Raw genomic sequence first — 15865 nt, 5'->3', positions numbered from 1 at the left:
AGTAAACCGCTAACTGATCACGTGCAGAGAAAAATAATTTGAGGAGGTTCAGTCAGGTTCGAACCTGAGAGATGCATCTCCACCTTCAGCTGATCCATGTACTGTTCACTGAAGCCTCATCAGAAATGGTCTCAGTGGAAGGGTTGCTTTCAAGAAGTCATTATTAAGAAAGGTAAACAAACAAAAGCCTGAAGTATGCCACATTACACAAGAACTGGACTGAAAATCCGTGGCAACTGGCCCAATGGAGTGATGGATCCAAATTAAAAAATTTACAGCCTGCATCTGTTAAAAACGGTGGAGGCTCTCTCATGGTTGGGGCTGCATTTCAGCCAGTGGTGTTGGAGATCTTGTTAAAATCGATGAAATTATGAATCCAGATAAGTATCAAAAGATTTAGCATCTGCAAAAATGGTAAATTGCTGCACCCATCTCCCATTTTCCATGTAAATTATAAAGATATAAGGGGTGCTCAAAACTTCTACATAAGCCTGGTGCAGTCGTACTGTGTAAAATTGTATGCACAAACAGATTTGCCACCAACAATGAACATGTCTGTTTTTAGTATTGTTTGGTCCTGGAGAAGGACAGCCCTGTTTGGATTCTGCGTGCAAACCACAGTTTCCAGCCGTCTTTAACAACTTAAGAGAATTATACTGCACAATTTTCTCATCCAATAAAAGAATATTTACTACATCCGTTTACCTTGCATTTTATTTAAAACCTACAAAAGGATCACATATTTCTAGCTGTCACTAAGGGATATTGCCCTTCAATATAACTAAAGCTTTCAGACAGTTTTAGGGGTCGCAGTATATAATTATTTGTGACACAGTCATACAGGTTTAAAATAATACGAATTAGAACTAAATACCCTGAATTTGAACTGAAATGTAACATTTAGGACAACTGAGTTAAATTCTATCTCTGAGCTACGTTTTGATGTAAGTACAGGATATATAATAAAATATGTATAATATAAGACCTATTATTTTTTGCACCGTCAAAATTAAATGAGTGAAATGAGTGTCTTGAGCTACACTATAGCTAACTAGTTTACTTGCTAAAGTTAACATTACTGTTGGCTAAAGGGAGTCCGCGCACGGCTGTGGTGTTCTCACATACATTACACGAAACAACACAATTTTGCTCCAATAAAAGTAAAATAAATGACATAAATTAAAGATTTTCTCCATTTCGGTCGTCCATCACGGATGCAGCGTCTACTGTCGCGGTTGCTAAGCAACAAGAGCCGAGCGTCGTAGGGGACACGGTCCAGTTTAACAGCCGCTCACTTCCGGTCTTTAAGGGCAGCCTCTGAATTTGAACACACGCCTAGTTTTGCGTTTTAGGAGAGTGAGTGCTTAAATGATAAAAGAAGTAAGCACACAGACAGCGCAATAATGATGTAATACTTTGTGTGTGGCGTTGCCACTGGTGACGCGTCTTTATCCGTTTTAGTCCCGCCCTTGCTCGCTATTCTCCCTGTGATTGGCTGATAGTGGTTCCCTTGCGTTTCACTGGTTAGGCTGTGTGCAGCCCGTTTGCTAGCTGGGTATATTTAGCTGATTGCATTATCGGATCAGATTTAGCCTGCAGTCCAGCAGAGTAGTGAACGTTATTTCAGGTGAATTCTGATTAGTAGTTAGCCAAGTAGTTAAGCTAACGTGAACAGCAGCCGTCTTTTTTCAGAAAAGTCTAGGTTATCTGTAAGGAGCGAAAACAAACCATTTCGGACATGTCTTCAGACGAAGACAGGGCCAAGGAAATTTTGAAGGGCTTCAAACTGTATCCTTTTTCCTGTTTGTGTTGCGCGAATGTTAGAAACACAGCAGTGAGCTAAATAGCTAGCTGTCTGGGTAAAGGCATAGGACAGGATGCAGCTGCCACATTAGCAGGATGGATGTTGTTGTACAACAAGCTTAGTTGCTAAAGCTAACCTGCCACAGTCTCTGCGCACGGAGTTGTATAGTTGCTGTGTTCCAGTGTCTGAACGGACACAACAGCAGCTCATTGAATGACGACCTGTGGGCTCACATGAGCTTCCACATGAGGGTGAATTCGCCTGCAGTTGTAGTACCTGTGGCACATGATGAGGATGAGATTTTGCTCAGGTAGCTGAGAAGTAACTGTTGTGCCTCCTGTAACTATTATTAAGCGCCTCACAGGTATGTGACTCGCGTTGAGCATAGTCTGACTGCTGTATGGTTCCGTAATGCTGGGAGTTGAAACCCAGGTGCGCCTCTCTGTGTGATGATGGCAGACTTGATTCCACGCAGCTTTTCTGGATTTGTATGCTAACCACCAGAGCAACATTGGAGATTGCAGTATGACCTGTTAAATGTGTACTCATGTAGTGAGTCAATTTTATTCCTCTTTGGTGTGCCTGTTAGCGCTCATCCAGCACATGTCTGAGAAAGTGACCGAGCAACAGATTTGTGATTAGAGAATAGGAGATGCTGTGCAGGATAAGTGTTCAGCATAAGTTACCTCAGTCATTTAGGTAGGTAAATGGAGTCTCTTTAAGCTTGATGCAGCTCAACATGTCATTGATTGATTCATGAATTCTGAGATGTAGCATCCAGTTTGAAAGACAAATGTCAGAACATCAGTCTGTAAACTAAACATGAAGCTGGTGTTTTGTTTGTTTTTTAGCCAAGGGAAAAAAAAAGACAAAGTGATTAAAGTCATGCAGTAAAAGTGCGGTAGAGTAGTATCACAATAGTCTCTTATGTGTAGGTTATCATTGTAGACTTATTTTTAGGGGTTACACCTTGTGTACACATGCTGTAACATAAGCATGAAGCAGAAGCTAAGGAGGTGTTTCAAGTGCACATGTGATGTTTAGGTTGCCTATATCTTATAAGAACTCAGCGCTGAGTCAGTTCACAATCATTAAAACACTTGTAAAATAGAAGGACATGCCTAGAAGCACTAAAACACAGGAGTAAAACTATGTTATAACCTGTGTCGCACAGAATTAAACACATACACTTCATTTCTGATGCTCAGAAAACATAAAAACTGAAAAGCATGTCCAGATTAGAAATCGTACCATAGAAAAAGTCTACAGAAAAGAAAGGGGGGGGATTGTGTGCTTAATGGTTAATGGTCTGTGCCAGTGTCACCCTTTCATGTAAATTAGCTTGAAGCTACACTAGAACATCCTGGGTTAACTTGACCAGTTAAGAACCAGCTTTATGTGAGCAGTTTTTACTGCAGGCTTGATTTATACATTCACACACATTTCTACAGCACTTTTACTGCATGCCTTTAACTGTTTGGTCAGACCTCTTGATGCACTGTGGTAATGGTTAAACCCATGAATTAGTGGAATGGAGCTTTACAGCCTTCTGTCCTTATTGAAATGGGGTAAAGAGAATTTTCTTTTTCCCTTCTTTAGTGTAATGGTAACACAGATAAAGTCCAATATGACAACAGCCCTGTTTAACTAATATAATACTAAAGTAGTGTTTGTGAAGTTATGTCACTTTGTCCCATACTGAGTAGTCATCAGATTTGTAAATGGTGAAATGTGATGATTTTAAATGGCCAGGATGTTCTTACGAAACCCCTTCAGACACCTTGGAACTGGAAGGAAGTCTTCTAGAAGGATTAGTCAGATTTCAGCAAGCTGCTGTGAGAGACTGACAACTAAAAGAGCTACACAGCGGTCTTTGTGCTAAAGCAGACAGCTCTAGTGTTTGGTACTTCAGTGTTTCCAGCTGGCTTTTCAATCTTTTGATATCTTTCTAGATATCAAAAAAGTAAAATAATGACCTTTGTTTTAACTGTATGCCAGCTCAAAACACTATTCATCTTCTTTTTATGGTTTACTAGTTGTAAATTAAAGGCAAAATATAAGCAGCTAATGTAATTGATGGTAAAACCTCAAGCAAAGAGAAAAGTTCTCTCCGTTTCCTAAAATTGCAGTTATGTGCTGTGAACATCACCTCAAAATAAATGGACATCAAAATTGTATTCTTTGTTTATCCTAACATGTAATACTATAAAAGCTATTTTGGCAGCTCCACAATCAAATCTTATTGAATTCTGGTGTAAATGGCTTAAAGGTCAGTAGTTGTATAAATGTTGGGGTTAGGAAGTTGCCAGTACTTGGAGCCATTAACATGTCTTTAAAAAATAAATGCAGACTAAAATGTGACAGCAGCTTTTCACTGGGGGCTCATTAACGATGTTCTGACGGGTCTGTGCAGGCACCCTGGTGATTTACACACACACACACACACACACACACACACACACACACACACACCCTGCAGCAGACCCACAGGAGCCTATGGTATAATTTTGTATGATGTTATTGGAGCTGAAGTGTGTATGGGTTTTAGACTGTGAGAAAGTGATTGGAAGTAAATTGAATAAGGGCATAAATTATTAGGTGTAAAGCATTTGTGGAGGTGATGGTTTTTATTTTCTGAGCCTTTTTTTTTTTTTTTTTTTTTTTTTTTTTTTTTTTTTGGTAGTGTGTAAAGAGGATTCTTCTGGATGGTGTAGATCTGGTTATGCATGGAGGGATTAGTGAAACTGTTCAACTCAGCATACTTTACTAGAAAGCCAAAGGAAGGGGGAGGGGATAGTAGAGGTAATGGAGTTGTGCTGTCAGTGGGATCTGACCCATACGGCTGGGATTATACTCCCTTGCAGACTCAGCCACGGACAGCTGTCGACTGCAGACACTTAGCTTGGAGGAGGTATGTACATTTGGTGCCCTTCAAGTGGAGTGGCTGTGGAGACAACTGTGCACAGACCCAACCACAGGGAGGGTATGTGAAAGTCCACTCAGTCTCTTATATACACTGTTTGGACAAAAGCCACACAGCCACCATGTACAGGGCTCAACAGATAACAAACATTTTACAAATGGGCCAAAAACCTTTTTCCAAACTATAAATGACTGTATTCACTGTAGTGAAGATTGAGTGGACTTCTCTGGGAGGTCAGAAATGAATTACTAATCACATAAACATGTGACCACTAAAACTACCTTTTCAGTTCAAAAATTGAAGTAAATAACTGATTTGGCATCTTAATCAAAATAATAACATGTTGTACTTATATCCAATAAATTTGAAAATTATAATAGCAATTATAGAAACATAGAAAAGTAACTTTGGCAATTAAGGACATCTGTGACATAAAGCTTACACATTTGTAGAACTGTGTGTTCTTCAAGCAAATTCGAAAACAGTATAAGAAATCCACTGTTCATTACACTATTCACAGATGACTAATGAATAATCCCATAATATGACGACTTTCATTCCTCTGGGGGGTTGGCCAACAGGCTGCTGGTGGAAACTGTGCTACTGTTGTCTGAAGATGAAGACAGAGGGGAAGGTGTTTTAGGTATTGGTAAGAGAGAAGGAAAGGCATGAATGCAGAGGTGTGAGTAGGAACTCTACATGTAGGGACTCCGACTGGTAAAAGGAGAGAGCTGGGTGATACGGAGAGAAGGAAGGTTGATATATTGTGTGTGCAGGAGGCAGCAGCTTTTCACTGGGGGCTCATTAACAAGCAAGGGAAGCACTCAAGGTGGATTAAAACTATTCTACCATGGTTTAGATTGGAAGTGAAGCGGCGTGGGGGTAATTTTTAAGGAAGAGGATGTGAACAGTGTTATGGAGATGAAGAGGGAGTGAGGTGGGATCATGAGTTTGATGATGGAAATTGAAGATGTGACGTTAACGGTTGTCAGTGCAGAGTGTCCCTATGGCGGGTGGGAGTTGTTAATTTCAGTGTAATGTAGGTTATGGGAACAGAGGTGATGGTGTTGGGGAGGAAATGTGGAAAATTACGTGGCAGTGGATTTTGCAAAAAGGATGGAAAGGACTGTCAAACATACAAGAAAAGAGAGGAACATAGGGTGGCATAAGGTCACCTTATGTTCACCCTGAGTGCAGTTTGAAAGACATATGAGACTCCAGGGTGGTGTCAAGGGAGAATGTAGCTAAGCAGCATCTGATGGTAGTTGGTAGGATGATTTTAGAAATTAAGAAGAGGAAGCGAGTCAAGGATTAAATGGTGAAAGTTGAAGAAGGAAGCATGTTGCTCAGAGTTCAGGAAGGAGCTGGGACAGGCTGTGGGGTTTGTTGGGAAGTTATCAGATGACTGGGAATGTACAGCTGAAGTGGTGAGAGAACCTGTCAAGAAGGTGTTTGACATATCCCTTGTATTTAAGAAAGAGTATAAAGATACTTGGTAATGGAATGAGGAAGTACATGAAAACATGAGGTTGGCAAAGAAAAAGTGTGATAGTCACAGAGATGAAGAAAATAGACAGGTGTACTGAGAGGTTTACAGCAAAGAAAGAGGTGGCAAAGGCTCATAGTGAGTTTGTGAAGCTGGAGACTAAGGAAGGACAAAGGACTTGCAGAGAGATCACGCTGAAAAGATTGTGCAGCAGCCTTTCCATCTCTAAAAATAAAGATGGAAATCGAGTAATGAGTGAAAAGAGTGTTGAGAAGATGGAGGAGATACAGGAGTAAGGATGGAGGACAATTTTATTTATACAGCGCCAAATCACAACAACAGTCACCTCAAGACGCTTTATATTGTCAGGTAGACCCTACAATAATACATACAGAGAAAAACCCAACAATCATATGACCCCCTATGAGCAAGCACTTCAGCGACAGTGGGAAGGAAAAACTCCCGGAGGGGCGGACATCTGCTGCAACTGTTTGGCGTTAGGGGAGGAAGACGGGACAAAAGACATGCGGTGGAGGGGGCCAGCGATTAATAATGAGTATAATTCAGTGCAGAGAGGTCTATTAACACATAGTGAGTGAGAAAAGCGACTGGAGAAGAAACACTCAATGCATCATGGGAATCCCCCAGCAGTCTACACCTATTGCAGCATAACTAAGGGAGGATTCAGGGTCACCTGGTCCAGCCCTAACTATATGTTTTAGCAAAAAGGAAAGTTTAAGCCTAATCTTAAACATAGAGATAGTGTCTGTCTCCTGAATCCAAACTGGAAGCTGGTTCCACAGAAGAGGGGCCTGAAAACTGAAAAAAGCCTCCCATTCTACTTTTAAATACTCTAGGAAGAACAAGTAGGCCTGCAGTGCGACAGCGAAGTGCTCTAATAGGGTGATATGGTACTACAAGGTCATTAAGATAAGATGGGGCCTGATTATTTAAGACCTTATATGTGAGGAGCAGGACTTCAACTTCAATTCTGGATTTAACAGGAAGCCAATGCAGGAGAAATATGCCCTCTCTTTCTAGTCCCTGTCAGTGCTCTTGCTGCAGCATTTTGGATCAACTGAAGGCTTTTTAAGGTGTTTTGAGAACACCCTGATAATAACAAATTACATTAGTCCAGCCTAGAAGTAATAAATGCACAAACTAGTTTTTCAGCGTCACTCTGAGAGATGATGTTTCTGATTTTAGAGATATTGCGCAAATGGAAGAAAGCAGTCCTACATATTTGTTTACTGTGTGCATTGAAGGACATATCCTGGTCAAAAATGACTCCAGAATTCTATTGGTTAGGTTACATATAAAATTATTACTTTTTGTTCATCATCAATTTATCCATCCAGCCTCTTCTGATTATTGTGGGGGCGGGGTTTAATTGGTTTAATTTAAACCATAGGTTGAAAGTGCATTATGAGAAAATTTTCAAAGGTCATATTACAGTGTATGATAGATGACTGTTCATAATAATAGTAGCGTATTAAAGGTCTGCTTTTCACCTGTGTTTTGACACACTGTCAAAAAAAGTTGTAACGTCATCATTTTCAACATGTTCCAGCCATCAGTGCTTGAGAATTTAAATCTGTACTCTGATGGTTTTAAGGTTGTTCTGTGGGTTTGTGCTGTTGTCCTCCTGTTGTTTCTAACGTGAGCAGTCAGCACTTCTGTACTACAGTAGGAAATTCAGCATGCAGGCTTCATGAAGTCTGAGGGAATACTTGTTCCAGGGTACCATGCTTTGGTGTTAATGGCTGACCAGTGTTAAGTTGTAGTACTGCTGTTGTTGCAGTAATATTGTAGAGCTGATCAGAAGTTGTGTTTCACCAGATGCCAGTTTTCATTTTGCTTTGATTGGAATTAAGTGAGGGCATGGTGCATTAAGAACAGCTTCAGTTCCTTCACGTAAGCTTCTACTGGTTTTTGGCTGATGTCTCCAGTGCAGCATGTCCCTTTTGAAAACACCAGTTGTAGAAGTATCCAGATCCATAATTTTTATTCACAGTACACGCTGTTTGTTGGGAAAAGATCATCTTTAATTGGAAATGATACAAATACAAAATTTCAAATATTTTGAATTTGGCAGCAAACACTTGAAAAGGTTGGCAATGGGGTAACACGACAGGGAAAGAGCCTGAAAATATGCATGTTGAAAAAGTCTCACTGCACTGACCTGACATGTAGGGACTTTACAGGGAGGTGTAGGTCAGGTACACGCTAGGTTACAGCATAGCTACTTTGTAGATCTCCCACTGCAGCAGAAATTCCCAGTAAGTCTACCGGTGTGTATTTGAGTGGTGCGTTCACTTTGGTTAGGACACTGTTACTTAACTGTTTCCTGCTAGAAACTGGATGAATCTTCGGGATGCAGAGACGGGCAAAGTGCTGTGGCAGGGAACGGAGGACCTCTCTGTACCGGGAGTAGAGCACGAAGGTATGTCTGCGCTTTTGACACTCTCAAGTCATATCTGTTGTGACAGAACAACTAAATACAAATCTTCAAGACCTGTTTATCAGATGGTTTACCCACTAATTCATAATAAAACCCACTCATCTCATAAGCCAACATTGTCAGCTAATACTGATTGTTCTATACATGCAGTATCCTTCTCTCTGTTTATTTAGAGGCTGTATATTTAGACAAAGTCGTTTTTTCACATCATTTTAAGTTTAAAAATTATAATGTTGAAGAGGCGTTTGTGAGGGCCACTCACAAAACACCAGATTGACCTTTTAATGTTACCAAAAGTGATTTTGCGGTTTTCAATCATCCTGTTGTAGAAACCAGCCTCTAGTTAACATTGGAAGAAATTGGTTTCACTCTTCCAGTGAAAATTGTGTGCAGCACAAACAATAAATGTGTTCTTTTGTAAATGACAGATAAGGTCGGAAATGACTGTTTATCAGGATCGACTGTTGCAGGTAAACGGGAGTGGAGTCATCACATCCATCATAAAATGTTTTGTGGCACTGTGCCTTCAAATAATGTAAAACACAGGACGACCAAGCAGAAAAAATGTGTTTGTCCATTATTGTTCAAGAAGTTACTTGACAGCATGATATCGCACTGACAGCAGGGAGTCTTTTATGAATTCCATTGTCATCACAGATTTTCCCGCAAATCTAAGGAGCCTGATCAATTTGTTACACTCACAATTGTTCTCGGTTTCCATTCAACCTGATAATTCAGTTACTGAAGTGAAATAATGATCAATGGGTTATGCAACTTTTTTTAGTGACAGTAAAAAGCTAAACTTTGTCTGTTAGTGGACAATGGGCAAATCAGCCATTCATTATTCTTCACTCTCTCCCTTCCCCGTCATATCCCTCCATCAGTTTTTTAAACCATAGTAATTACACCTTCCTGTCGTTCTCGCTCTGTTCTTGGGCCTGCGGTCTCTCCTCCTGCACTTCTCCACAGCAAGTGTGAGCAGCAGCAGCCTCCTGTGACTGCAAAGGCTGGTTACTAGTTGTTGCTAGGACTACAGCTGTCAGTGTAGCAGCAGCCCTAACAACTAACATGTTGCTTAATTTCACACAGTTTGCTGCATCCATTTTTTTTGTATCAGAGTGGCTATAGCTCAGGAGCTAGAGCGGGTCGTACTAATTAGATGGTTAGTGGTTCAATCCCTGCCTGTTCTGGTTTGGATGCCATAGTATCATTGGGCAAGATGCCCAGATGTATAAAGTGCTCTGAGTGCCCCAGTAGAGTAGAAAAGAGAACCAGTCCATTTACCATTTGTGTTTCCTTTTTTTTCTGTCTTAGCTTTTCAGCTCCACTTTGCTACTTTTGTTTTTTTGTTCGATCTTTATCAGCCACTTCTTCCACGATACACTCTGTTCTACAAGGTGCATGAATGCACAGGGAGGGCAGACGAGGGGTCAGTTGCGTTGACAGATTTGATCCGATCCTACAAGCTGACCTGTAGTCTGTGTAATTATGTCTACAAAGGGGAAGAAATTGACCCACTAGGCAAATGCCAGATTGCCAGTTAATGGCTGTTAGGTGCCCAAACTTTTGCAGATGTCACTGTCTGTCTGCTGCATGAGTTTATTCATTTAGCTTTCACATTAAAAAAAAAAAGTAGTTATACATATACTACAACATGCAGTCTCTGGCTACTTTGTTAGACCTTGGGTTTACTCCCTTTAGCCTTCAGAACTGCCTTCATTATTTTTGACAGAGATTCAACAAGATGCTGGAAACAAAATAGCATCAAACTGTTGTTTTAGATTTGTTTGCTAAATTGAGACCACTAACTTTTTGCATACTCATATTCAAGTTTAAAGTCTTAGGTCCTGGGCCCACAAATGAAAACACTGAATGCTGGTATTACGTACCTAGCTGTTGTAAGCAGAGTTAATTATATACGGCATATCTGTCTCTTCAGCTCGTGTCCCAAAGAAGATCCTGAAGTGTAAAGCAGTGTCCAGAGAGCTCAACTTTTCTTCCTCAGAGAAACTGGAGAAGTTCAGACTGGAGCAAAAAGTTTTCTTCAAAGGACAGTGTTTAGAAGGTAATATGTGAAAACTGACAGATCAGTGTTCGTTTCCACATGAATGGAGCCCTGCATGTTCCTGTCTGGTTCTACAGACATCCTCTTATCCACATGAGGTACAGGGACCAGTAGCTAACTGAACATGTTAAAAACGGAGTCGACTAGGTACTGCTGGAAAAGTGCTATATGTTATCCATATCTTATCTGTCTCATATAATATAGTCAGTGTAAGATTAAACCTATTTTACTCCAAATTATGTCAAGTTTATTAAAATGTGTTTAAAATTTGTTTAAAAAAACAAAGACCAAAATGAATATATACAAAATACAATATTATTCCCTTAAAAGTGATTACTACCCACAGAGTGAGCAGTGAAATTCTATTTGAAGATGTTAACATGTTTGAAGTAAACCTCCCTTTCACATAGCATCATCACTTAACCTCGACCCCTCAGCTGTAATCGGCTGACTGCGTTATGTCGTCACCACGGTGGGCGGGTGAGAGGTCACCCAGGTTTGTGAATGCAAGAACTCAAGAACAAGGCAAAAAAGAAACTTTGCATTGATACCATAGCTGTGTCTACTAAAAATCTCAGACAAGTTCAAATCTCAATGACTTGGACTTGGTCAGTTTTTTTTTTTTTTTTTTTTTTTTTTTTTGAAAATCTTGTGAATGTGAGAACTTGAGAAAAAGACAATTTTGAAATTGATACTATAGGTGCGTTTACTAGGAGGCTAACAGCTTTTTGTTGTTTTGACCATGTGTAGGGACAAATGAAGGCCTGGTAGTCTTAGGAAGGTTAAACAATGAATACAGTTGCTACATAGTATTATGAAAAAAACAAAAATGATAAAATGCTCAGAATTACAATTAAATAAAAATGTATTTTTGTGAATTCATTAGCAAATTAATTATAAGATTCTATGATCAAGCAAGTTGAAATCTGAAAGAAGGAAAACCTGTGCAGGGTTACTAGAAGTTTGAGAAGAACAGACAGCTCACAGCCCTGGAACCTGTTGTGCATTGTCGTCACTTCCCTGTTTCACTGTGTTTGCAGTACAGTAATCCCCCTGACACCCTGCTGCACAGTTCCAGAGAGAAAACACACAATCCACACCCGCATAACATGTTTGTGCTGCTGTTTTCCACCTGAGAAGAGAAATGTCTGTGAACTAATATCTAGGCCATGGTGGTATAGTAATAGCAATGATAGTGTGTGCTAGAGCAGCAGCATTGAGCCCTCTGTCTCTCTGTCCAGAGTGGTTCTTTGAGTTTGGTTTCGTTATCCCCAACTCCACCAACACATGGCAGTCTCTGATAGAAGCGGCTCCAGAGTCCCAGATGATGCCAGCCAATGTTTTAACGTGAGTCTCTGCTCAGATGTTTCCTGTACTTTGTGTTTCTGTACTTGGACCGTCTCTGTTTTAATGCCATAGAGCTGTGCTAGGCTTTTATCTGGCCTTGAGCTACATCAGGCCTGCTTCCATAGCGATACAAAGTGTACATCAACACACAAGTGGTCTTATGTTCTTGGCTGAAATATATTTACATACCTGCATTTTATTCTGATGATCTGAACATTTGCACGTAGACGCCCTGTGGATTTTCAGCGACTGAATCATAAAAGATCCAGTCGCTGAGCTTCAAACCGCACAAAGTGTCGTTCAGCAGCCCTACATTCTTCTTTCAGTGCGCCCGGAGGTCGTCTTTAAACAGATGACTTGGGAAGCGCAGGCTAATCATAATTAAAGTCAAGTCCCACATTTAGTTTCCTTTTATTCTACCAGTCACAGCTGTACAAAGTTCATGTATCTTTTGCCCTGTTGTAGTGAATTTTCTGTTATGTTTCACTTTTACTAAAGGCTGACACTTGTCTTTGTTTTCTAGTGGTAATGTTATCATAGAGACCAAGTTCTTCGACGATGACCTGCATGTCAGTACTTCCAGGGTACGGCTTTTCTACGTCTGACATTTAACCCCCCCAAGTCTACCTTCCTGAATGCTGACACCCTGCCAAGGTCTGTAAATACCCAAGGTTAGCTACAATTCACAGCGGTAAAGAGCTCGTTGCTGACGTGGGATCAGCATGTTGGGGTGAAACCCAGCTGTGGCGCCACAATCAGTCAAGTGAGCTCGTGTTCTCTAGTTTTGTCTCGACTTGAAAACCTCTGGACCTTGGAAGAAGAGGGAAGAGGAGAGAGAACTCGATTGCTTCCCCTGTTCCAGGATCACCTCTCTCTCTGTTTTCCCCTTCAGACTGTTTCACTGTAAACACGTGATCACTGATCTCAAGTCAGCTAGGGAAGCCCTCTTGTGTTTTTTCTTTTTTGTAGTGCTGCCCTATCTCACTCCCAGGTAGCATTTACTCAGGAACAGAACAGATGTGTAACCTTCTGTGAATAGATATCATGTTTTCTAATCTCCATGTGTCATGTCATGGCTGGTCAAAGATGGACTGTTGTTGTTGAGGGAAGGTGATGCACTCAAGCAGGGGTGGGGGAACTCCAGGCCTCAGGGGGCTGGTGTCCTGCAGGTTTTAGATATCAGCCTAGGTCAACACACGTGAATAAAATGATTAGTTCACTACCTCTGGAAGTGGCCTCTGGAGAACTTCAAGACATGTTGAGGAGGTAATCATGTGTTGGATCAAGAATACATCTAAAACCTGCAGGACACGGCTCTCGAGGCCTGGAGTTCCCCCACTCCTGCACTAGAGGGTCGGGGATGACATGAAAGCTCTTATTGTCATTTTAGGTGCTACAACTTTTATTGACAACTCAGATAAAATTTATAAACCTGTTACAATGAGCACTGCATATTTTACATAATTCAAATATAAAGTAGTATAGCCTTGAGGCGACTGTTGTTATGATCTGGCGCTATATAAATAAAATTGAACTGAACTGAGCTCATTTCCTCTGGCTGCCTCCCGTTTCAGAGGCTGTCTGTGAGCGCCCACATTTCTCACATGGTAAGGGTGACTTTCCAAAGCAGATGAAATGCAGCCTCCTTCCTTCATTTGAGCAACAGAAGGAGCACAACCTGTGCACTCTTCTCCTCCTCAGATGGTCAATTTGTTTTTTTTCTAGTCATTGATTAGAATCGCTCGGTTTTTATTGGAGAAATGGAAGAAATATACATTTGTGGATATATTAATCTTTACACATTAACCCATTCGTAATGTTTCACTTTGATGAGTTGATGAGGCCCGTCTAACACTGCAGTGCTCATCCCCTGTTAGTTTTCAAAAGCACTAACCTTAGCAGGCTGACTCGTGACTGGAACAAACCCGCTTAATGTAATGTTTGCAACAGTGGTTTCAATGTAGTCTGATAGAGGGCTACACACGTTTGCTTGGTTTTTTTACACTCCTCCATGAATTGTTAAAATGAAACCTTCACACAGTTATGACATAATTAAGAACTGTTGTTATTCATTGGTAGAACAAAACAAGCTTTTATTCTATTAATTTATGTTTTAATTGACCTTCACATGACTTAATTCTGATATTTCACTTTGAATAAAATCATTATCAGGGTGAAACCAAAACATGCGTCATTTTATCTTAGCTAGATCCAGATGGTAACAGCAGCTTGAATTCTTTTACAACACCTTTGCTTTGCATATTCTCACTAGATTTTTAGCTTTGGCTTCCTGCGTAGTTCACACATTCACCTCGTTATGTGTTTTTCTTAGCTCCTATCTGGGCTTTGTAAAATAGATTTGTGTTGTAATATAATGGGAGGTGTGGATTAAAGTTACATGATGTTGGAATAACATGATGCGTTCTGTTTATTTTATTAATTAATAATTTTCCCCGACCTGGTTGGGAAACAATTTCCCCAATTTCAAATGATGCATGTAGAGTTGTTGGAAAAATTCCCATGCACTCTGAGGTATCTTATCGCAGGTAAAGACTTGATATGCTCTTCTATGGCTAGGCCAAAAAACAGGTGGAGTCTCCTCTCTAGTACTGGGGCAAAGACTTCCACAGGCCAAGGAATGTCCTTCCCCTAGTTACCCGTGGGACCACCATCCCAGTTTGCCAATCCAGAGGGGACTGTCCCTGACCTCCACACAATGCAGCAGAGATTTGTCAACCAAGACGGCCCCACAGCATTTACTTCACTGCAGTACTAGTCAGCTGGCTCCAGAATCCAAGAAACAAACCAAGATTGGTACAACTGTCCTTCAACTGACTGCTCCCTTCACTTTTGGCGTCCACCATTGAGACAGGTGCCAGCAACTTTACAGCCAGAAATAGAGGAGTGGCACATGACTAATTTGGATTCAATGTCCTGACCAAAGATCTACTGCTCTTGGAGCAGGCATTCTGCCAGATGGTGCCTGTACATCTACACTGGACATTTGATTGAGATTTCCACATCAGTGCATCTTCCCACATCAGTGCATCTTCCCACACCACCTTGACAGTTGACAGCTCAGCTTCTCTCAACCTAGGTTGTGGGTGTTAAGTGCACTGATGTGGAAATCTCTTCAGTTTCATGCAGATTCTTTTTATGGGTTTTTTTTTATGGATTGAGCAATTATGTTTAGAAATGTACTTAATCTACTGTAGGTCGTTTTCAGTGTTTATTTGTGACAGAGGGATAGCAGCGAGAGAGAAGGGGAAGGATTACAAGATGGTAGTGAGACCTGCTATGATGTATTGTTTGGAGACAGCGGCACTGAAACAAAGACAGAAAGCAGAGCTGAAGATGTTCAGATCTTCATTATGAGTGAGCAGGATGGACAGGATTAGAACTGAGTCCTTTAGAGGGTCAGCTCAGGCTGAGCAGTTTGGAGAAAAAGTGAGAGAGACGAGGTTGAGATGGTTTGGACATGTGCAGAGGAGGGAGAGTGGATATATCAGATAAAGGATGATGAAGATGGAGCTAAGAGGCAGGAAAAGAGGAAAAAGCACATGCTAGGGACAGGGTGAGATGATCCACTGGGATAAAAGACAAAAAATAATCACATAGCAAGCAGAAGAAACTCAAACGCTGTTTGGGTAAATTATACAGGGTGGGCCATTTGTATGGATACACCGTAATAACATGGGAAAGGTTGGTGATATTAAAGTCCTGTTTGTGGCACATTAGTATATGTGAGGGGGCAAACTCCTCAAGATGGGTGGTGACCA

General features: G+C 40.8%; 1 protein-coding gene across 1 annotated transcript; it reads left to right on the top strand.

The window, feature by feature from the left end:
• The first annotated feature begins 1457 nt into the window (after positions 1 to 1457).
• On the top strand, positions 1458 to 13142 carry pde6d (phosphodiesterase 6D, cGMP-specific, rod, delta). Its single transcript, XM_005734258.2, has 5 exons — positions 1458 to 1788; positions 8568 to 8656; positions 10614 to 10739; positions 11981 to 12086; positions 12610 to 13142. The coding sequence occupies exons 1-5, from the start codon at positions 1739 to 1741 to the stop codon at positions 12689 to 12691; spliced, it is 453 nt and encodes a 150-aa protein (XP_005734315.1). The 5' UTR covers positions 1458 to 1738; the 3' UTR covers positions 12692 to 13142.
• Positions 13143 to 15865: the final 2723 nt, after the last annotated feature.

The sequence above is a fragment of the Pundamilia nyererei genome, unplaced genomic scaffold (genome assembly GCF_000239375.1).
Source record: "Pundamilia nyererei isolate P.nyererei 1_Seehausen unplaced genomic scaffold, PunNye1.0 scaffold00057, whole genome shotgun sequence".
Lineage (NCBI taxonomy): Eukaryota > Metazoa > Chordata > Actinopteri > Cichliformes > Cichlidae > Pundamilia > Pundamilia nyererei.
This window is presented reverse-complemented; position numbering and strand designations above follow the sequence as displayed.

Coding starts and splice junctions, on each gene's coding strand:
- pde6d (XM_005734258.2), top strand. CDS start 1,739: ATGTCTTCAGACGAAGACAGGGCCAAGGAAATTTTGAAGGGCTTCAAA. Junction 8,657..10,613: donor ACCGGGAGTAGAGCACGAAG/GTATGTCTGCGC, acceptor CTGTCTCTTCAG/CTCGTGTCCCAAAGAAGATC. Junction 12,087..12,609: donor ATGCCAGCCAATGTTTTAAC/GTGAGTCTCTGC, acceptor TTTGTTTTCTAG/TGGTAATGTTATCATAGAGA.